We start from the raw sequence: 24,917 nt of genomic DNA, 5'->3' as shown, positions 1-24,917 counted from the left end.
TATGTTGAACGAATGTGTGTGGGGGTTTTCAGACAAGTTCTATATGGGATCAACTCTATTCGAGTCCACGTGGCACCGATTATCAAGATCTTGTTCAAAGAGGTAAGTCAGCGTCCATGGTGACAAGACCACGTCGGTTATTTCATTATCCAAACCACATCTTCCTCGACATCGTTACTGTCAGTATTATCGGAACCAGCAACACTAGGAGCAGTATCGCCGTCATCATTTCATTATCAGCATCTTCATCTCCGTCTCTATCACCAGTAACACCAGCGACGTTGTCACTGCCATCATTACCGTTGTCGTCGTGTCATTAGTATCCTAATCTACAACCTCTACCCTCCACCGACACAGGTGTTGTCCCCCTTCTACGTGTTCCAAGTGTTCAGTGTCTCTGTGTGGTTCGCTGACGATTACACCATCTACGCTAGCTGCATTGTCTTCATCTCCAGCCTCTCTATCATCATCACCATCTACCAGACGAGGAAGGTAAGCACTCTTCACGTCGTTATCATCGTCGTCAACATCTTCATCGTCGTCGTCGTCGAGGCGCTAAAGGTAAACATGGAGTTTGAAGCGCCCGTTTAAAATCACGGCAAAAAAACGACCTGGGTAGTATAGTGTGTCCTGGTAACCCCGATGTTCTTGTTATTGAGCACTGGTTCGTCTGCTCGAAGACTGGTTAAACTGTTTGGCGTGGTGTAGCTGTACCATTGCTACCTAGGACATGATCGCGGGTTCGAATCCCTGCTCGCCCTGATTACGTTTCTAGGTGTGTCAGTCTCACATACCTGTACTCTGGCCTACAACAAAGTGGAAAACGTATGAGACCTCCATCACTTCCGGCTTTCCTCCCACAATAAGCTGACACGTCGTTATATTATTCAAACACTGTTGAAAGCGGCGTTAAGCCAAACTCACTTACTCACTTACTATTGGGTTGCAGGGGCTGGGGATGGGGCAGAGCCAAGTGCTGGAATATTGCTAAAAGCGGTGTAAAACTATATTCACTCACTGTTGTGTTCCAGATGCAGAGGGCGCTCCGCAGTACCATCACTTCCTCCACCATCGTCACCGTGTGTCGTGGCGGGGACGGTAAGTACAATCAGCGCTACCTATCGTCAGCTCCGGACATTATCAGTTCAAAGACATGTCTGACATCAGGTCCTTGTACCAAACTTCGATATCAATATGTTTATGCCAAGGGACTAGATTAGAATGTCAGGAAAATTCACATTGAGAACTGAACATTCTAACCTCTGTTATAAGTGACTTAGATATGGATACACCACCTGAAATTCTGTATCTACCTATCTATCTACAAAAAATGACTGTACGTTCTCACGTTTATCATTTGTACTGGGCTTACTTGTTTAGTTTATACTTGACCGCCTCCGTGGTCTAGTGGTAGAGCGTCCGCCCGGAGAGCGGAAGGTCCGGGGCTAGATCCCCGGCCGCGTCATACCAAAAGACGTGAAAAGACGGTACTTGTTGTTACCCTGTCTGGCGCTCAGGATTAAGGGGCTAAAACAAGGACTGGTCGTCTCGGAGTCAGTATACTGTGTCTGAGTAGGGTATTCATGTTAAACTGCGGCATGGTATCTCAGTGTGCAAGCACTATAAATCGGCATCCGTCCGGACAAGTACAAGCAGCCACACAAACACACGTACATGCACGTCGCTATATAAGTGCAATAATCTTGGACGTGACGTTAAACCCCATTTCACCTCACCTTTAGTTTAAACTTTGATCACACTCTCCCATAGATGAAAAAGTATGCTTGTTGACATTTAATACATCAAATTATATAAAAATATGAGAAATAAAGATACGTATTTTGCTTAATACTTCATTGAATATAGTCTACTCCAAACAAGTTCAAGGACATCCGTTTGTTCATATGACGAGTTATCACAGGTTTCTTTGCATTGGTTTGGTAGAGGTATATTATTCATAAGCACGAAGTCAGCATTACCTTAATACAGGATCTTTCATATTCAACGATAGTTTGGGTATCATTTCGTTTCTAATCAAAATATAATCATTTAGAACTTTTGAAAAATAAATCACGATTTTAGGCACTATCCCCATGCCTTAAGTTTGCATATAGAATGTTAAGGTGAGGTGAAATGGGGTTTAACGTCGCGTCCAGGGCTATTGCACGTATATAGGGACGCGCATGGACGTGTTTCGGTGTGACTGCTCCTATTATAGTGCTATCCCACTGAGATACTATGCCGCAATTTAACATAAATTCCCCACTCCGAGCCGAGCAGTCCTTGTTTCAGCCCCTTAACGACGAGCACCAGGCAGGGTAACAACAAGTATCATATTTTAACGCCTTTTGGTACGACGCGGTCGGGGATCGAACCCCGGACCTTCCCCTCTCCGGGCGGACGCTGGACCACTAGACACTACAGACTATAAATGAGAATGAGAATAAATGTAGCCATGTAGATTTATATCTTTTTAAAATTATTATTATTCGAGAAAAGGGTTCAATAATATTAGATCAAACTGTTGTTTCAGTGTACGATGACATATCATCAGATGACCTCGTGCCCGGTGACGTCATAGAGGTGCCCCGGCACGGCTGCATGATGCAGTGTGACGCCGTCCTCGTCAGCGGCAACTGCATCGTCAATGAGAGCATGCTGACAGGTAGTATACAGAAACTGCTGTAAGACAGTAACAGTACTGTTACATGTTACAGGCCACAGTGTCACAGGTGCAAAGATAAGGGGCACATTGTTACAGCTTCCAGAGAAGTGTTCCAGCTTCCAGAGTAGGGGACACAGTGTAACATGTAACATCGTAGAGGCATTGTTACATGTAACATAGTTAGGGGCACAGTGTAACATGTAACAGGTTAAGGGACAGTGTTACAGCTTCCGGAGTAGGGGACACAGTGTTACAGCTTCCAGAGCAGGGGACACAGTGTTACATGTAACAGGGTAAAGGACAGTGCTACATGTAACAGGGTAGAGGACACAGTGTTACAGCTTCCAGAGTTGGGGACGGTGTTTAAGCTACTAGAGTAGGGGACACAGTGTTACATGTAACACGGTGGGGGACACGTTGTTACAGGTTACAGTGTTTCGGGACACAGTGTCAGGTTACGGGGTACAGTGGGTTTGGTGGAACGGTTTTTCCAGAGTATTTCAGTTATGTCACGGCGTGTCAGTTTGATGTGGGTGCAAAGACATGTAGGAAGTAGACATCTAACACTTTGATGAAACCCACGAGCACGGGAGTGGCGCTGACAAACCAAGAAGTATAGTTGAGCCGAATATGGGATTCGAACAACCTCGCTAGTATGAATCTTTGTGCGAATCCTTTACCCCGATTACCCACTGTCCAGATGAATATTTTTTATACGGTCTGTACTAGTTCTGTAATATTCTGTGATTCGTTAATACGGAAATGTGTCGGTCACATGATTTCATCGGGTACGATATTGTCCTCTCAGCCCCCATGTTTCTGTGATTTGTGCCCAGGCGAGAGTGTGCCCGTGACCAAGACGCCCCTCCCCAACCCCCTGCACGCCTCAAGCCAGGAAGCCATGTTTGACATCAAGAAGCACTCCCGACATATCCTCTTCTGTGGTACTCACGTCATCCAGACTCGCTACTACGGCAGCCATAAAGTCAACGCCGTCGTCCTCAGAAGCGGTAAGAATAGAACCAAATACTTGTGAATAGGGCAAGAAACGATGTTACAAAGGCGTATCTTTATATGAAATGAGGGGACACGGGTGGCCCAGTCGTCTGAGGCGCCGCGATTCGCTGTGCAGAGTTGCGTCCCATGAGCACGCAAGAAACCTATGATTGTGGGTTCGAATCCCGGTTCGCCCCGATTATGTTTATAGGTTTGTCAGCACCATACCCGGGCTCGTTGGTTTCACTGAAATGATAAACGTGTAACACCTGCATCACTTCGGGCTGACACGCCGTGATATAACTGGAATAATGCTTAAAAAGGTGGTGTTAAAACCCAACACACATGGTCACGGAAAGTTAGATCATATCCGTTTCTGTACGCATATTCGGTCATTGTGTTTCCTACTCAATTTACGTTTTTTTCAAACATCCCAGCTTTTGGTCCTGTGCTGCATGCCTGTTAGACATGAACTTTTACAATTGAGTTACGCAAGACTTGCTTTAAAAAAATGCACGAGTTCTGTCCCTGTGTTTAAGGCTTCCTAACAGCGAAGGGCGAGTTGGTTCGCTCTATCATGTTCCCAAAGCCAGTGGACTTCAAGTTCAACAGAGACACCTATTGGTTCATCGGTATCCTTGCCTTCCTCGCATCACTTGGCGTCATATATACAGTAATATTGATGGTGAGTGTAATTATTTTTTTTGGTAATTTCTTTATGAAAACCCATTTCAACCATGTCCAGCGAAAAAACATGTATTCGTATTAAGTATTTTTAATATATATGTTACCTGTGGACACAGAATTGGGGCACCTTAGACCACTTGACCACCCGTGCTACCCAATCCTCACAAAACGGTCATGTGAAAGTGTGTGTGTGTTGTCGTAGGTGAGGAACGGCGACACCGTGAGCAACATCATCAAAATGACGCTAGTTCTCGTGACGATAACGGTTCCCCCAGCCCTTCCTGCAGCCCTCGGCGTTGGCATCGTATTCGCCCAGCAGCGGCTGAAGAAGGCCGGCATCTTCTGCATCAGCCCTCGTGGCATCAACATCTGCGGCACCGTCAACGTTGTCTGCTTCGACAAGGTCAGTGTTTATTGAACAGCGTGCTTGGTATTGATCCTTCATTTTAATATATGCATATCAATATTCAAAATTGCAGTTCACATGTTATTGTCCCATCCTGCGGTGCATTTTGTGATTTTACTCCGCTCGAATATATTTTCCTGTTGTAATAAAACAATATAAAAGTCAAGGATGGGCCCTTCATTTAATATCCATGTATGCTGGGTCTGAGTGGGGTATCCATGTAAAATTGGATGGCATAGAACCTCGATGGGTGAGCACTATAAAAACCGACTTCAGAACAAAACACACTCATGCATATCGCTATATAAATGCAATAATCTCGAACGCGACCTTAACCCCATTTCACATGTGAGTGCGTGAGAGTGATTAAACAAAATTTCAGCAATATCGTGGAAGAGACACCAGAAATCGGCTACACTTACGTTGGGACTCGAACCCGGGACTACGGCGTGTCGAACGAACGCTTTACCCATTTGGCTAGTCTGGGATACTTGCCACTGTTATTTTGATGTTTGTTTTCAGACTGGGACCTTGACGGAGGGCGGGATGAAAATGATGGCCGTGGCACCTTCCCCTAAAGGAGTGTAAGCAGTGAATTGGACATCATCTGACGCCGTGGACCCACTGGGATTCCGGGCAAGAATAGGTCCCCATCACCCAATGTTTGTCACAAGAGACGACTGAAATGAGGATCGGATGGTTACAATATGTGACTGGTCCTACCCCAATCGGGGGGCACGGGTGGCCCAGACATCTAAGGCGCCGCAATTCGCTGTGCAGAGTTGCGTCCCTTGGGCACGCCAGAAACCTATGATTGCGGGTTCGAATCCTGGTTCGCCCCTATTATGTTTCTGGGCATAAGGGTCTAAAACAAGGACTGATCGGCTCGGAGTCAGTATACTGCGGCATGGTATCTCAGTGAGCTTGCACTATAAATCGGCATCAGTCCGCGCGCGCACGCACGCAGCACGCAGCACGCAGCACGCATTTTCCTTCTTACATGAACTTTTGGACTTCTGACATACCAAATATTTAATATTTAAGTGCGGCTAAAATGCGTGCGTTGGGGTGGTGGAGGTGGCTTCAAACCGTTGAAATCCTATTGAAAATGCCTGCTACAAAATTTTACATTGTTGCAAGGCGAATTTCGACGATAAGGATGTCAATCACTGGATTGTCAGGTCAAGACTTATTTACAGACCGCCGTCACATAGTTGGACAATTGCGGGGTGCGGGGTAGTACAACAAACAAGGTAACTGTCAGTACACATGTCCCCAATTTGCTTCTACTAATACAGCTTAAACTGCAGGAGTTTAATACCCACACGTGTCCCTTTCCACAGGTTCGAAGACGAAATCCGTAATATGAACAAGTTACACAATCAGCTGATCATCAGTGCCATGGCAACATGCCACTCCCTCACCATTATAGACGGTCACGTGACTGGGGACCCCCTGGATCTCATCATGTTTGAGGCTGTTGATTGGGTGAGTTCCTCCCACGGTGCCAACAGGTTTCTGCATTACCAGGAGACATCCTTGGGTTTGATGAAAGTGACTTGTTGGGGATTTTAGGAATGCTTCAAACAATTGCTGTTTTGTGACCCACGATTACTCCCCTTGTGTTGTATTGGCCATCCATATTGTGAGTGGCTGAGGGTTATCAAAACTTTTAACAGGATTTCAAATATACTATGTGTGCTTGAGAGCGTGCTGAGGGCGTGGTGACTTCCTCATCCATACACACCCGCACATACTCACACACCAACATCCACATACAACATCATCCACACACACCATCATCCACATACACCATCATCCACACACACCAACATCCACACACACCATCATCCACACACACACCATCATCCACACACACCATCATCCATACACACACCATCATCCACACACACCATCATCCACACACACCATCATCCACACACAATATCATCCACACACAACATCATCCACACACACATCATCCACACACACCATCATCCACACACACTCATCATCCACACACACCATCATCCACACACACTCATCATCCACACACACTCACACTCATCATCCACACACACTCATCATCCACACACACTCATCATCCACAAACACCATCATCCACACACACCATCATCCACACATCATCATCCACACACTCATCATCCACACACACCATCATCCACACACACTCATCCACACACACACACATCCACACACACACACATCCACACACACCATCATCCACACACTCATCCACACACACTCATCATTCACACACACCATCATCCACACACTCATCATCCACACACTCATCATCATCCACACACTCATCATCCACACACTCATCATCCACACACACTCATCATCCACACACACCATCATCCACACACCATCATCCACACACTCATCATCCACACACTCATCATCCACACACACCATCATCCACACACTCACCATCCACACACACCATCATCAACACACACCATCATCCACACACACACCATCATCCACACACACCATCATCCACACACACACATCATCCACACACTCACCATCATCCACACACACATCATCCATACACACCACCATCCACACACACTCATCATCATCCACACACACCATCATCCACACACTCATCATCCACACACACCATCATCCACACACTCATCATCCACACACACCATCATCCACACACACTCATCATCCACACACACCATCATCCACACACACTCATCCACACACACCATCATCCACACACACTCATCATCCACACACACCATCATCCACACACACATCATCCACACACACATCATCCACACACTCATCATCCACACACACCATCATCCACACACTCATCATCCACACACACCATCATCCACACACACTCATCATCCACACACACCATCATCCACACACACTCATCATCCACACACACCATCATCCACACACACCATCATCCACACACACCATCATCCACACACTCATCATCCACACACTCATCATCCACACACACCATCATCCACACACACTCATCATCCACACACACCATCATCCACACACACTCATCATCCACACACACCATCATCCACACACACCATCATCCACACACACTCATCATCCACACACACATCATCCACACACACCATCATCCACACACACCATCATCCACACACTCATCATCCACACACACAATCATCCACACACACATCATCCACAAACACGATCATCCACACACACCATCATCCACACTCATCCACACACACCATCATCCACACACACCATCATCCACATACACGATCATCCACACACACGATCATCCACACACACCACCATCCACACACCTATCCACACAAACACTCAACCACACACACGATCATCCACACACTCATCATCCACACACACCATTCCACACACACACACACACTCATCCACACACACTCCTCCACACACACTCATGCACACACACACACTCATCCACACACACACATCCAGAAACACGATCATCCACACACACACCATTCCACACACACACACACTCATCCACACACACCACCATCCACACACACCACCATCCACACACTCATCATCCACACACACACATCCACACACACCCATCCACACACACCATCATCCAAACACACACTCAGACATCATCCACACACTCACTCATCCAAACACACACTCATACACACAGACACTTATACACACACACACCTATCCACACACACACACTCATCCACACACACACTCATCCAGAAACATGATCATCCACACACACCATTCCACACACACACACACACTCATCCACACACACCGCCATCACACACACACACACACCCATCCACACACACCCATCCACACACACCATCATCCACACACTCATCATCCACACACACCATCATCCACACACACCATCATCCACACGCACACTCATCCACACACACACTCATCCACACACACCATCATCCACACTCATACATCATCCACACACACACTCATCGACACACACGCACACTCATCCACAAACACCTTCATCCACACTCATACATCATCCACACACACACTCATCCACACACACCATCATCCACACACACACTCATACATCATCCACACACTCACTCATCCACACACACACTCATCCACACAAAAACCCATCATCCACACACACACACCCATCATCCACACACACATACCATCATCCACACACACACACACTTATCCACACACACACACACTCATCCACACACACCATCATCCACACACACAGTCAGACATCATCCACACACTCACTGATCCACACACACCATCATCCACACACCCATCATCCACACACACACACCATCATCCACACACACACAGCCATCCACACACAAACTCATCCACACACACCATCATCCACACACACACTCATCCACACACACACACCATCATCCACACACACTCATCCACACGCACACAGCCATCCACACACACACACTCATCCACACACACACACTCATCCACGCACACACACTCATCCACGCACACACACTCATCCACACACACTCATCCACACACACACACCATCATCCACACACACCATCATCCACACACACCATCATCCACACACCCATCATCCACACACCATCATCCACACACACCATCATCCACACACACACACACCATCATCCACACACCCATCATCCACACACACACACACCATCATCCACACACCCATCATCCACACACACACCATTATCCACACACACTCATCCAGACACACACACTCATCCACACACACACACACACACCATCATCCACACACCAATCATCCACACACACACACCATCATCCACACACACTCATCCACACACACACACTCATCCACACACACACACTCATCCACACACACACTCATCCACACACACCATCATCCACACACACACACCATCATCCACACACCCATCATCCACACACACACACCATCATCCACACACACACACCATCATCCAGACACACACACCATCATCCACACACCCATCATCCACACAAACACACACCATCATCCACACACACTCATCCACACACCCATCATCCACACACACACACACCATCATCCACACACACACACCATCATCCACACACCCATCATCCACACAAACACACCCATCATCCACACACACACACCCATCATCCACACACACACACCATCATCCACACACACACACACACACCATCATCCACACACACAGCCATCCACACACACACTCATACATCATCCACATACACTCATCCACACACTGACTCTTCATCCACACACACACACACACACACACCATCATCCACACACAAACACACATACATCATCCCACAAACACTCATACTTCATCCACTCATCCACACACTCACTCATCCACACACACACTCATCCACACACACACTCATACATCATCCACACACTCACTCATCCACACTCATACATCATCCACACACACACTCATACATCATCCACTCATCCACACACACACTCATCCACACACACATCATCCACACACACACCATCATCCACACACACTCATCCACACACCCATCATCCACACACACACACACCATCATCCACACACCCATCATCCACACACACACACACACCATCATCCACACACACTCATCCACACACCCATCATCCACACACACACACACCATCATCCACACACCCATCATCCACACACACACACCATCATCCACACACCCATCATCCACACACACACATCCACACACACACACACCATCATCCACACACCCACACCATCATCCACACACACACACCATCATCCACACACACCATCATCCACACACACTCATCCACACACCCATCATCCACACACCCACACCATCATCCACACACACACACCATCATCCACACACCCATCATCCACACAAACACACACCATCATCCACACACACTCATCCACACACCCATCATCCACACACACACACACCATCATCCACACACACACACCATCATCCACACACCCATCATCCACACAAACACACCCATCATCCACACACACACACCCATCATCCACACACACACACCATCATCCACACACACACACACCATCATCCACACACACAGCCATCCACACACACACTCATACATCATCCACATACACTCATCCACACACTGACTCTTCATCCACACACACACACACACACACCATCATCCACACACAAACACACATACATCATCCCACAAACACTCATACTTCATCCACTCATCCACACACTCACTCATCCACACACACACTCATCCACACACACACTCATACATCATCCACACACTCACTCATCCACACTCATACATCATCCACACACACACTCATACATCATCCACTCATCCACACACACACTCATCCACACACACCATCATCCACACACCCATCATCCACACACACACCATCATCCACACACCCATCATCCACACACACACAGCCATCCACACACACACACACCATCATCCACACAAACACCATCATCCACACACCCATCATCCACACACACACAGCCATCCACACACACCATCATCCACACACACACACCATCATCCACACACCCATCATCCACACACACACCATCATCCACACACCCATCATCCACACACACACCATCATCCACACACCCATCATCCACACACACACAGCCATCCACACACACACACACCATCATCCACACAAACACCATCATCCACACACCCATCATCCACACACACACAGCCATCCACACACACACACTCATCCACACACCCATCATCCACACACACACACTCATCCACACACCCATCATCCACACACACACACACCATCATCCACACAAACACCATCATCCACACACCCATCATCCACACACACACAGCCATCCACACACACACACTCATCCACACACCATCATCCACACACACACACTCATCCACACACCCATCATCCACACACACACACACCATCATCCACACAAACACCATCATCCACACACCCATCATCAACACACACACAGCCATCCACACACACCATCATCCACACACACACACACAGCCATCCACACACACACTCATCCACACACACACTCATACATCAACATACACTCATCACCACACTGACTCTTCATCCACACACACACACACACAATCATCCACACACACTCATCCACACACACACTCATACATCAACATACACTCATCACCACACTGACTCTTCATCCACACACACACACACACCATCATCCACACACACTCATCCACACACACACTCATACATCAACATACACTCATCACCACACTGACTCTTCATCCACACACACACACAATCATCCACACACACTCATCCACACACACACTCATACATCAACATACACTCATCACCACACTGACTCTTCATCCACACACACACACCATCATCCACACACACTCATCCACACACACACTCATACATCAACATACACTCATCACCACACTGACTCTTCATCCACACACACACACCATCATCCACACACACTCATCCACACACACACTCATACATCAACATACACTCATCACCACACTGACTCTTCATCCACACACACACACACACACCATCATCCACACACACTCATCCACACACACACTCATACATCAACATACACTCATCACCACACTGACTCTTCATCCACACACACACACACACCATCATCCACACACACTCATCCACACACACACTCATACATCAACATACACTCATCACCACACTGACTCTTCATCCACACACACACACACACCATCATCCACACACACTCATCCACACACACACTCATACATCAACATACACTCATCACCACACTGACTCTTCATCCACACACACACACACACCATCATCCACACACACTCATCCACACACACACTCATACATCAACATACACTCATCACCACACTGACTCTTCATCCACACACACACACCATCATCCACACACAATCATCCACACACAATCATCCACACACTGACTCTTCATCCACACACACACACACACACACCATCATCCACACACACACTCATACATCATCCACATACACTCATCCACACACTGACTCTTCATCCACACACACACACACACCATCATCCACACACAAACACACATACATCATCCCACAAACACTCATACATCATCCACTCATCCACACACTCACTCATCCACACACACACTCATCCACACACTCACTCATCCACACTCATACATCATCCACACACACACTCATACATCATCCACTCATCCACACACTCACTCATCCACACACACACTCATCCACACACACTCATACATCATCCACATACACTCATCCACACACTGACTCTTCATCCACACACACACACACACACACCATCATCCACACACAAACATCATCCCACAAACACTCATCCACACACTCATCAACACACACACACACACACACACACCATCATCCACACACAAACATCATCCCACAAACACTCATCCACACACTCATCAACACACTCGCCCATCCACCTACTCACTCCATGTTGCAGGTGTTGGAGGAGCCGGGTGAGGAGGAGACAAGGGTCGACATGATGGCGCCGACTATTGTACATCCTCGCGTAAGGGGAGGTAATCAGGTAAGTTGGTTCAACGTTCAGTGTACATTCACCCATGATCCAAGACCGACCTGGGAGCACAGTCTTGAGGATAATAATCTTCATTTTCTTTTTTTTTATGTTTCCCTTCCTCGGGCGTTTCAAGTGTCAATTTTTAATCCATGTTGTTCACCTCACTAAAGCCAGAAATCTTCAAACAACAATATTTAACTAAGAGTGATGTTATTAGTCATGAAAAAAATATATCGAGGGAAATGTGAGTGTTTCTATAAAAAAAACTACCTTAAAACATGTTTCTGAACAATTGATATACTGATGGACAAAACTAAAAGTAAAGTGTGGGTGTTGGGTGTGCCATGACATTGCCCATACATATCCACTCGTTTTTGGCTTACTAATGGTAGGTTGTCTCAAGCACATATTACACTTTGTATCTGTATCTGTCCCCTTATTTCTTCCCATCAGTATATATTGAACTATTTCAGCCAATGGGAGAGGACATCGGTGTGGTGAGACAGTTCACCTTCTCCTCCAGCCTGCAGAGAATGTCGGTCATCACACGCAACCTGGGTGCCAACAATTTTGACCTGTTTGTGAAGGGAGCACCCGAGATGATCACAAGTCTATCCAAGGCTGAAACGGGTACAGGGGTGGGATAATTTTGTTTAATTAAAATTCGGAAAAATATAAATGCAAGAGTTTGTCATATAGATCTTCTGACAAATTCTTGTTAAAAGTTGTCTTAAAGATTAATTAATTTTGATATTTCCTGACATACTGACAAAGAAATTTATAGCGCATTTATCCATTTAGTTCTAGGTAAGCTGAAAACTATTCCATTTCGAAAACATTTATAGGATTAAATTTGATTCATTTTACTAAAACATGTCTACAATCATGAAATACTTTCTTTCTGTCGCACACTTAAGCTAACCTAGCACAAAGACAGTTGCGTGAAGAGACTAATCTGACAATATTTGCGCTAAGACAGCCTCGCCTGTATTTTGTTTCAGTACCAGCGAACTTCCATGATGTACTGATGGCGTACACACAGCATGGCTACCGGGTCATCGCTCTGGCCTGGAAGGCCCTGCCACAGAAACTCAACTATGCCAAACTCCAGAGAATAACACGGTAGTAACTTCAACCTATCATATAATTGCTTGTGACCCGCCCCTCTGAACTGCTAAGTATTTCAAATAATTAAAAACAAAAAAAACAATATCACTCAGGGTTATTTGTCAACAACCGTGGGCAGACCTGCCAAATTTCCAGCATATGGGTTGAAATTATCAAGATATTGAACTAATATGCTCTGACGTCATGATTAATTAATCGCAAGCCAAATCCAAACTTTACATCGTGAAAGACGATGTGCTGGTCGGTAGAAGTGCGGTTTGTGGTCAAAGGGAGGTAATCCTGGTTTACAAGAGTTAACTCCCTTGTCTTAACTCCTCACAGTGTCTCGGTCAAAACTTCACACACGGCGTGTGCTCTCAATCAAAGGGAGCTAACCGTGTACAACAAATCAACAGTTATGTCCCTTGTCATAAAGGGAGGTAATGCTGTTTGGCAAATTGTAAATGGTATTCACAGTTACTTCCCTTTGACCATCATCGGCGCGGCACCTCAAATCCAGTGCGTTGTATCAATGTTGTCTGTAGTTTACAGAATAAGCCTAGCACGTGAGTCCGAATGAAACTGAAAGCGTTAGCGGGGGCTCTGTGATCACACGCTTGTCCACTCAACATGTTTTCTTCTCACAACAAATACAAAGATGTGTGCGTGAAACTGTTGATTGAGTTGTCTCCCTTTGACCGTTAACGGAACAAAGCTCCTTCTCAGCGCGGCATCTTCATTTCTCTTCCGTTATCATCGCTGCAGCTCAGCTAAGTTAGGTACGTAAATTGAAACTCAACTTGCACGTTAGGATATTCTTCCTAAATGGATCTGGCAGAGAGAAAAAATAAACATCACAAAGGGCCACGTAGATCTAGTAGTCTGGGGTGGTTTTGTTTATGGTCAAAGGGAGGCAATCGTGTTTTTTACAGCAGTTAACTCCCTTGCCTTGACTCCACACAGTGTCTCGTTTAAAACTTCACACACGGCGTGTGTTCTCAATCAAAGGGAGCTAACCGCGTACAACAAATCAAGAGCTATGTCCCTTGTCCCGAAGGGAGGTAAGTCTGTTCGGGAAATGGTAAATAGGATTAAGAGTTACTTCCCTTTGACCATAAACGGCACAGAACCTCAAAATAAGTGAGTCGTATCAATATAGTTTGTTGGTTACGGAATAAGCCGAATTCGTGAGCCCGAATGTAACCGAAATCGTCAGTGGGTGGCCCCTGTAATCACACTCGTGATGGCATTGTTAACAACAAAACACACAGATGAGTGCGTAAAACCGTTGAATGAGTTGTCTCCCTTTGACCGTTAACGGAACAAGCCATTCGTGAACATCACGTGTTATTCCGGAACAAGTCGAAAAGCGACTCGTGCCCCCTCGTGGCCATTTTTGCGACTGGGTTAAAAAAATTGTCAACTCGTTGTGTATCCCGCATAATGCCGAATACATGTGTATTTTCTTCTGACGCACATTTCCCTAAGGTCTGAAAAGTTAAGGCATGTACCTTCGGCGATATAATTACGCAGAGATGTAGAATATTAAATTTCCTTTCTAATGGTGTAAATTCTACGGCAAATGTTAAACCGGTTTGAAAAAAAAGACACTGCTAAGTGTTGTCCGAGAATGTAATCTGTGTTGAAAAACAGCAAACTTCTCCGCTTTTTATCCTACACCGATAAAAGTACTGTGCGACGATTCTTTCATGAAGCAGCTTTTCGGAAACTGTGAGCGAACAAAATACTGCCTAATATCTGAACGACATAAATGTATATCAAATGGATTTATACATTTATGTATAACGTTATACATCCCATCCACAAAATAGCCTGCCGTAAATGACGAAAACTGATTTTTCTCGATGACGTCTAAAGAGAGGTTTCACACATGCACATGAAATGGGTTGTAACTCCGCTATTCTTAGCCCCAGGTTATTGTAACTCAGGTCACTGGGTGAGAAGTAGCTGTGGATAAGGATAATTTATATTCGTGGTGTTTTGTTCACGAAGAAACAAATTATTCCAACACAAATATCGATATTGAAAATGCATACGTTTAGGTTTTAAAAAAACAAACTATAAGAAATGATGAAATCATACTTCATATAAAAGGAAGTAATAGCGAAATGGATGGCCCTATCTAACCTACTAAATAGTCCTAAGATTCCAACATTTTCCCGATTGTGCAATTGTAATTTGTCTAATATTGCACCATTCCATTAAAAATGGAGCACTAGCCTTTTCATCAAATGTAATGAATTACTGAAAAAAATGACACCATTTTATTTGACGTCGTGACTGGTTTTATGTCTATGACAACGTCGGAGAAAGACGACCATGAGAATGATATAGACAGATGATAGATAAACCATTAGATAGTTTACAGTGTATCTTATTACAATATTGACTATTACACTCCAAAGGAATAAGTACATGTCGCAGTTTCATCTTCTGACACTTGACTAAAGGAAAGAAATATCGAATACCACACTATAAACATTTCTCATGTAAACAATGTTCAAACAAACAGTGGATTTTCAAAGGTTCATACATTTTGTGGCCTATATCTCCGTATATCATATTGAACATTGATAAATATCCATAGTGTAATTAATTGTGTGTAAAAATGTACAAAAAAAATATACAAAATCTACATTCTACAGCAGGATACAATGATCGTGTGTACTTTCTTTCAAGGGTCTGCACCTCAAAGAAATTACCAAATATGTACAACAAAGTTGACGTATGATATCACTAGAAACATAAATGTGACATCTAAGTAATCAGAATCATTCTGAAAATCTGTGTACTGTTATTTGATGTTATGTTTTTAACTGAAACCAAGAGAAATAGTCAGAGATTCCGATAAATACCGCTGTCGTTGTTCGTGATTTTCCGACAGTCATGGCGTCACGGTGGACAATTTCTGTTGAATTTACCAAATCATTGCAATGTATCTTTTTTTTAATTCCCTTATTCTTCCTTCGACTGTCTCCCCATGCATATTCTGAAAATATTGAGCCAGTGTATGCAACGAATAGACAAATGGATAGCTCAAAATAGGTGAAAATGCTGTAAAATATTAATTTTGCTTGTTTACATTTCCAACAAGTGCAGTTTTCCAACCTCTGCGTTCGTTTTCACACCTAATATTTATAGTGCATGGTTTCATCTAGACACTTTTTAAAGTGACAAAGACCATTTGTCATTTAATTCGAAACTGTATGAGGAACTCGAGGATGAATGTATCACAGCTGAGTTTGAAATATATACGTGATGTCATAGGCATCTCATTACCGGCATATATTATGTGAAACGTGATTATGTACAAACGCCTTCCTATATGTCGGAAGTTCACTTCGGCGTTCGTGTTTGCGTATTTCCAAAACATTCTATACGATTCTGGGGTTACCGGCGACGTTTTGGAATGATCCCTGGTGATTTGATAAAAGACAGATACCCGTGATCACTAGGTATCGCTAGATCTATTTCTCCGAGTAAACATCCGAAACTTAGATTTCGAAACATTCTGTAAATAACGCTGTGAATGGTGATTTAGTAATGTGTAGACGATGGCGACATTTACGATGTACCTAATTTTCAAAGGTCATTTTCAGTTATTTTGCTTTGCCTCATTCCAGCGGATGATATCACAGAACAGAGCATTTCCCACAGAATTCAAAACTGTGAACTGTATTTGTGTGCGTGATGTATGTTGAATTTTATGTGACTTCAAAGTGAGGGTTGAAGAGGAGGGACATATAGTCCCTCTGGCTTCCAGGGGGATAGTCCCCAAATTTATCGTATATATATATTCCAGATGCTATTGAGAACACATTGTAACTTATTAACAGCATTATACAGTATGATTGAATACATTTAACTGCATCTTGGGTATATGTTTAAATGCAAGCTCTATGTGAAATCAAAAAAATTTCCTGAGGGATTCTTTGACCAAAGTACTTGAAGTCATACGCGCATGCTGATAGGTTTGTGGTATTTTTGCACATAACATTCATCGATAGGGGGACATCGAGTCTTCTTGCAGGTTACGGAAAGGGGCGAGTGGTGGCGAATGGGAACAAGCTCCTTTCCAGCGTGTGACATCTTTGTTTGTCTTCCAATTTCATCACTGCCACTAAGGCTAAAGATGTATTTGTCGTATGAGGTTTTACATAAATCTTTCCGAGGTAGATCTGAGTATGTAGACACCGTTCAGACACCGTTCACCATTTATTCCGCAAGACGTTCCTTTCGGATGAAGATGGCAACCTCGCACTCGATAATATTTCTGATGGTTTAACACAAACTGCAATGGATTTTATACAAAGTAATGAACACTGAGTTCCAAATGCAGTAATACAGGGGACATGAGATCGCAGGCTGTTTCATCGCGGAGAGTTGTCTTCTCCTTGTAGGGAGCAGGTGGAGAAGGATCTCAACTTCCTGGGGCTGCTGGTGATGGAGAACTGCCTGAAGCCAGAGACCACCCCTGTCATCCAGACGCTCCGGGAGGCTGCTATCAGAAACATCATGGTCACAGGTAGATTCAGCCAGATGAACCCTGTCATCCAGACGCTCCAGGATGCAGCCATCAGAAACATCATGGTCACAGGTAGGTGCAGCCAGACCACCCCTGTCATCCAGACGCTCCAGGAGGCGGCCATCAGAAATGCACGGTAATGCACGGAACATGAGATCGCAGGCTGTTTCACCGCGGAGAGTTGTCTTCTCCTTGTAGGGAGCCGGTGGAGAAGGATCTCAACTTCCTGGGGCTCCTGGTGATGGAGAACTGCCTGAAGCCAGAGACAGGTAGGTGCAGCCAGATGAACCCTGTCATCCAGACGCTCCGGGAGGCGGCCATCAGAAACATCATGGTCACAGGTAGGTGCAGCCAGACCACCCCTGTCATCCAGACCACCCCTGTCATCCAGACCACCCCTGTCATCCAGACACTACTTTGGGCGCCATCAGAAACATCATGGTCACAGGTAGGTGCAGCCAAACCACCCCTATCATCCAGACCACCCTGTCATCCAGACCACCCCTGTCATCCAGACACTCCGGGAGGCGGCCATCAGAAACATCATGGTCACAGGTAGGTGCAGCCAGACCACCCCTGTCATCCAGACCACCCCTGTCATCCAGACCACCCCTGTCATCCAGACACTCCGGGAGGCGGCCATCAGAAACATCACGGTCACAGGTAGGTGCAGCCAGACCACCCCTGTCATCCAGACGCTACCGGAGCCCGCCATCAAAGCCTAGTGTGTCTTTGTACCCACATCCATACAGGAGAAAGTCCGATCAATAGTCCAATTTTTTCAAGTGTGGACAGATGCAGTGAGGTGAAAGATTATTGCACTCATCTGGCGACGTGGGGCAGATGCCAGGGCTTATTCTGACTTATATCACGCCTCTACTTTTAGACTTTGATAACAACAAAATATTTTTAATTCATTTATTTTTTTTAGATCAGAATAGTATTGAAACCGTTTGCACATATCATCTTTTTTAAAGAAATTACATTGGCGTTTTCTGCAGGTGACAACATGTTGACCGCCCTGAGTGTGGCCCGGGAGTGTTGTATGGTGGACCGCACAGACCGTATCGTCCTTGTCCAAGCCTACCCGCCGCAGGACGACAACACTAGTCCAGAAATTGAGTTTGTTTTCGCTGATGAGACGGAAAAGAAATACAGCAAGGTCATTTTGGAAACAGTATTGTAATTGATTCAAAATCTGAATTATTTTGCATGTACATGTATTTTACATCCACATTTCTTTAAGATTCCAGGTGCAATAGATAGCCTTGTGGGTAAAGCGTTCGCTGATCACGCTAAAGCACCCGTTCGATTCCATTGCATGGGTATAAAGTGTGACTAGGAGTAAGCTGTCCTAGGTTAGCACCACACCACACCACACCACACCACACCACACCACACCACACCACACCACAACACACCACAACACAACACAACACAACACAACACACTTTTCTCTTACCTTTCTCAAGCACCTGGTTACTAAGGTCTGTGTTTTCCTGTGTAGTGAGCGAGTGAGTTGGTTTTCATGGCTCTCATTCACATTGTCTCCCTTCCGCCGTGATGCAGCTGGAATATTGCTGACTACGGCGTTAAACAACATTCACTCACTTACTGTCCACTTACAGGATTCCATAGCCCTGCAGCTGGACAACGACAGGTTCCACTTCGCTTTGACGGGGAAGTCCTGGGCTGTCATCAGACAGCATTTCCCCGACCTCATGTCCAAGGTAGGACAAGTTTGTTTCTATTCCTCAGTTCTCCATCAGGGCGGACTGTCAATAGAGGCTGGTCCAGGAGCACCAGTGATTATACTGTCCGCATCCTCCCATGCCGCCAGGGTATGATGACAGGCAATCCAGCTAGTCACCGAGCCTGGTTCAATGTAGGCGCCTTGTACAGACAATCAAGGTTCACGCAGGCTTGAAAGGCCTTAACAATCACCAAACTAGCTTGAAAAGCCTTGAATGTGTACAGAATGGCATATAAATGTTTATAAAGTATTAAAATTCATGACTGTCTTAATTTAATTTGTTTTGTTGGTTGTGAAAAAAGATCTACTTGGAAAATAAGTGATTTTCATACTGTGTTTTAGGTCTTCGTACTGATATAGCATGCTGCATTTCAAAAGCATGTTGACAGACTAAACGACTTGAAAATGAGTGTTGAAAGCCTTGAAACGCTTTGAATTTTAGTCTTCCATAATTGTTTGCACTTTGACATGTGAATTAGGTACATTTCTGTCAGGAAAATCTATTTGACACATCCTTCCACAGTTTAAGAAATCAACACGTGGGCTTTGTAAACAGCGATCAACGAGCATGCAGATCATAAAACTCGAAAGTAGAGAATTTTAATTTTTTTCATTTGTGCATAGGCATTGTCTAATAACGATAAGACATTGGGATGAACAACTTCTTTATTACAATCAGGAGCTGCGTTTCGGTGAAGGTTCTTACACTGTCATCAAGCAAGTGATGTGCACAGTATGGTTGACAAGTATATATACACACAGGTAGGGGGCATAGTTATACAGTAGAGTAGATTGGGATGTAGTTATATGGGAGTGGAGAAGCCTGTTTTAGCCTGTCCATTCTCTGCACATCACTTGCCTGATAACAGTGAATCTCTTACTGGTTAACCTCTGAAGAAACTAAACGTTATAAACTGTTCATACTGTGAAAATCTATGGATTATTCAGATCGTTGTCAAGGGAACGGTCTTTGCACGCATGGGCCCAGAACAAAAGGCGCAGTTGGTGGAGAGCTTGCAGGCATTAGAGTGAGCGGTTTTTGTTGTTGTTTTTTTGGTTGTTTTTTTATCTTTGTTCCGTCTTTCTTTCTGTCTTTCTTGTTTAACGCTGCACTCAGCAATATTCCAGGTATATGACGGGGGCGTGTAAACTATCAAAGATTGCCCAGGTAAAACAATGATTGGTAATATCAGCAACAATCCACGCCATCAGGGTTCGGTGACAAGCAATCAACCAAGTCACCGTGCCTGACCATCCAATCCATATGTTCGCCTCTTACAACCTGCATAGGTTTGTGGGGACCATTTGTAACCTGGAATCCCTACGGGGCGAGCGTCTGTAATGTCTTTCCTTCAACTCAGTGCAGTGTTCAGTTGGGTCGATAGGGTAGCCTAGTGGGTAAAGTGTTCACTCATCACGCCAAAGGTCTGAGGTTGATTCCCCACATTGGTACAACGTGTAAAGCCAATTTCTGGTGTCCCCGCAATGATATTGCTGGAATAATGTAAAAAGAGGTTTAAAACCACTCACTCACTCACTCACTCACTCGACCCGTGAAGATACTGGGTAGAATAGGTCTTCAGCATCCCATGCTTGTCGTAAAAGGCGACTTAAATGCTTGTAGTAAGAGGTGACTAACGGGATTGGGTGGTCAGGCATGTCATCGATCCCAATTGCGTGGATTGATACTCATGATATCAATCACTGGATTGTCTGGTCCAGACTCGATTATTTACAGACCGCCGTCATATAGCTGGAATATTGCTGGGTGTGGCGTAAAACAACAACCAACCAACACTTAGCAGTTACTATGTAAGTGAGGGCAGTTATATTGCGTAGACGTAAAAAAAACTTTCGAAATATTCCAACTTATATTTAAGTGGTTAAAATATACTACTTTATAGGTGGATGTTATAAAGCTTACACATTAAAACATGTGAAGTATTCTACATATTTTAAAACCTATATTTTTCTAGTTACTTTGTGGGAATGTGCGGTGACGGGGCGAACGACTGTGGAGCACTGAAAACAGCCCATGCCGGCATCTCTCTGTCGGAGGCTGAGGCTTCCGTGGCCTCCCCTTTCACATCCAAGAAGCCCACCATTGAGTGTGTCCCAAATGTCATCAGGTGGGAAGCCTACATGCCACATGTTCTAATGCATCAATGATACGTGTGTCTGTGACGTTGGATCTATACTTCTTCAAATATACAATGTACCTATCCATGTTTGAGCATATTGTTTTGAAGGATCTGTTTGGGCACTCCTCACATTATGCCACTTGAGTATTTGTTTTCATGTCAGTGAGGTGTTGCATCAGTCTAGACTTTCAACTGCCAGTGTTACCACAAAACCATGTTCCTTGGTTATTTTGTTTGTGTGGTGTATATTCGGGTTTTCCACGGATCTGCGTGTGTCTTTAGTCCAGAATTGAAAGCAAACGGAGAAGTTGAAGTCTTAAGAACCAGTGGCAATTTGTTCCAAAATACTTCTGCAGAGGAAGAAAAGGATTTGTGTCCAAGCGATCTCTGGACTTTTTTTTACAGTCAATTGATACCTGAATGCTCAAATGTATTATGGGGGCACGGGTGGCCCAGTCGTCTAATGCGCCGCGATTCGCTGTGCAGAGTTGCGTCCCTTGGGCACGCCAGAAACCAATGAGTGTGGGTTCGAATCCCGGGTTAGCCCCGATTATGTTTCTAGGTTTGTCAGCACCATACCCGTGCTTGTGGGTTTCACCGAAGTGGTAAACGTCTGAGACCTGCATCACTTCGGGCTTTCCTCCCACATTAAGCTGACACGCCGCGATATAACTGTAATACTGTTAAAAGCGGCGTTAAACCCGACTCACTCACTCACTCAAATGTATTATTGATCCTAACTTGTTTTAATGCACAACTTATGCATGCATGATCTGTAATGCATGATTTAAACTGCATGCACTATTTCTGCTTGAATTCGCTTCATCCATTATCCCTGCACGACTGTAATGCACCAGTCACCCCTGCATGAATGTGCCACACCACATATTGCTGCATGGTTTCAGGCAGGGCCGAGCCGCACTGGTGACGTCCTTCGGGATCTTCAAGTTCATGGCGTGTTACAGTCTGACACAGTTCATCTCTGTCCTTCTTCTTTACTGGGTCAGCAAGTTGACAGTGTACTTTTCGGACATTGCTCATCCATTTATGTTAAGTTCATATATCCACCGAAGTGAAACTTGGCAGTGGTACTTGTACACTCGGCATAACGGGTAAAATATGGACTGGACTTCTCGGAGTCAGTATAAATTGTATGAGTGTTGCATTCTCACATGACGCAGACCACATTATTCGGTAAATTCATGAAAATCCAATCCAGTTGACAAGCAGGGGTTGCTGAAGACCTTATCTAACTCGGATTACCTTGACAGTAATTTTAGCCTCGTGGTTGAGGTGTTGACTTGTCCAGCCGAAGACCAGGGTTCGATTCCCCTCCCGTTATTTTGCTGGAATTATTGTTCATAAAATCATAATAATTTCATCTTTCTGGCAAAGTTCAGTTATTAACTAATACGTTAGTGTGAACACAATCATAAGAGGGCGGTCGGGTAGCCTAGTGGTTAAAGCGTTCGCTCGTCACGCCGAAGACCCGGGTTCGATTCCCGACATGGGTACAATGTGTGAAGCCGTGATATTGCTGGAACATTGCTAAAAGTGGCGTAAAATCAAACTCACTCACACTCACAATCATAAGAGGGAAAGTAATACACTTGATCAACGCTTTAAAATCTCAGCCTGGTAGTATACTGTAACTTTAATCTGTACTTCTCGTCCACCAGATCGGAGCGAATCTCACAGACCCCGAGTTCCTCTTCATCGACTTGTTCATCGTCACAACCCTCAGTATCACATGTAGGTGAATCATGATAATTGTCATCGTCACAACCCCCACTATCACATGTGGGTATCCATGGTATCACTTGTCGACACAACCATCAATATCATGCGTGGGTAACCATGGTAACTCTTGTTGGCACAACCATCTATATCACATGTAGGTTACGATGGTAACACAACCATCTATTTCATGTGTGGGTAACCATGGTAACACTGTCGAGAGCACAACCATCAATATGTGGGTAATCA

The 24,917-nt window shown here is 44.9% G+C and overlaps 1 protein-coding gene across 2 annotated transcripts in view; it reads left to right on the top strand.

The window, feature by feature from the left end:
• LOC124152340 (polyamine-transporting ATPase 13A3-like) overlaps nucleotides 1-24,917 on the top strand; it is a 40,493-nt gene that overhangs the window by 12,301 nt on the left and 3,275 nt on the right. The window contains exons 8-27 of one of the 2 annotated variants that reach the window (XM_048394101.1): nucleotides 33-102; nucleotides 358-492; nucleotides 1,032-1,098; nucleotides 2,534-2,665; nucleotides 3,502-3,675; nucleotides 4,201-4,346; nucleotides 4,551-4,751; nucleotides 5,277-5,338; nucleotides 6,098-6,242; nucleotides 13,307-13,393; nucleotides 13,858-14,014; nucleotides 14,386-14,506; nucleotides 18,913-19,037; nucleotides 19,307-19,378; nucleotides 20,039-20,199; nucleotides 20,666-20,767; nucleotides 21,739-21,818; nucleotides 22,767-22,919; nucleotides 23,837-23,933; nucleotides 24,611-24,683. In XM_048394101.1, coding sequence (XP_048250058.1) covers nucleotides 33-102; nucleotides 358-492; nucleotides 1,032-1,098; nucleotides 2,534-2,665; nucleotides 3,502-3,675; nucleotides 4,201-4,346; nucleotides 4,551-4,751; nucleotides 5,277-5,338; nucleotides 6,098-6,242; nucleotides 13,307-13,393; nucleotides 13,858-14,014; nucleotides 14,386-14,506; nucleotides 18,913-19,037; nucleotides 19,307-19,378; nucleotides 20,039-20,199; nucleotides 20,666-20,767; nucleotides 21,739-21,818; nucleotides 22,767-22,919; nucleotides 23,837-23,933; nucleotides 24,611-24,683 — 2,360 coding nt within the window. The remainder of the gene's footprint in view (nucleotides 1-32; nucleotides 103-357; nucleotides 493-1,031; nucleotides 1,099-2,533; nucleotides 2,666-3,501; nucleotides 3,676-4,200; nucleotides 4,347-4,550; nucleotides 4,752-5,276; nucleotides 5,339-6,097; nucleotides 6,243-13,306; nucleotides 13,394-13,857; nucleotides 14,015-14,385; nucleotides 14,507-18,912; nucleotides 19,038-19,306; nucleotides 19,379-20,038; nucleotides 20,200-20,665; nucleotides 20,768-21,738; nucleotides 21,819-22,766; nucleotides 22,920-23,836; nucleotides 23,934-24,610; nucleotides 24,684-24,917) is intronic. The other variant, XM_048394103.1, reaches the window with a different exon arrangement.

Source organism: Haliotis rufescens, unplaced genomic scaffold, assembly GCF_023055435.1.
Source record: "Haliotis rufescens isolate VD_foot unplaced genomic scaffold, xgHalRufe1.0.p SCAF_13, whole genome shotgun sequence".
In the NCBI taxonomy this organism is placed as follows: Eukaryota; Metazoa; Mollusca; class Gastropoda; order Lepetellida; family Haliotidae; genus Haliotis; species Haliotis rufescens.
This window is presented reverse-complemented; position numbering and strand designations above follow the sequence as displayed.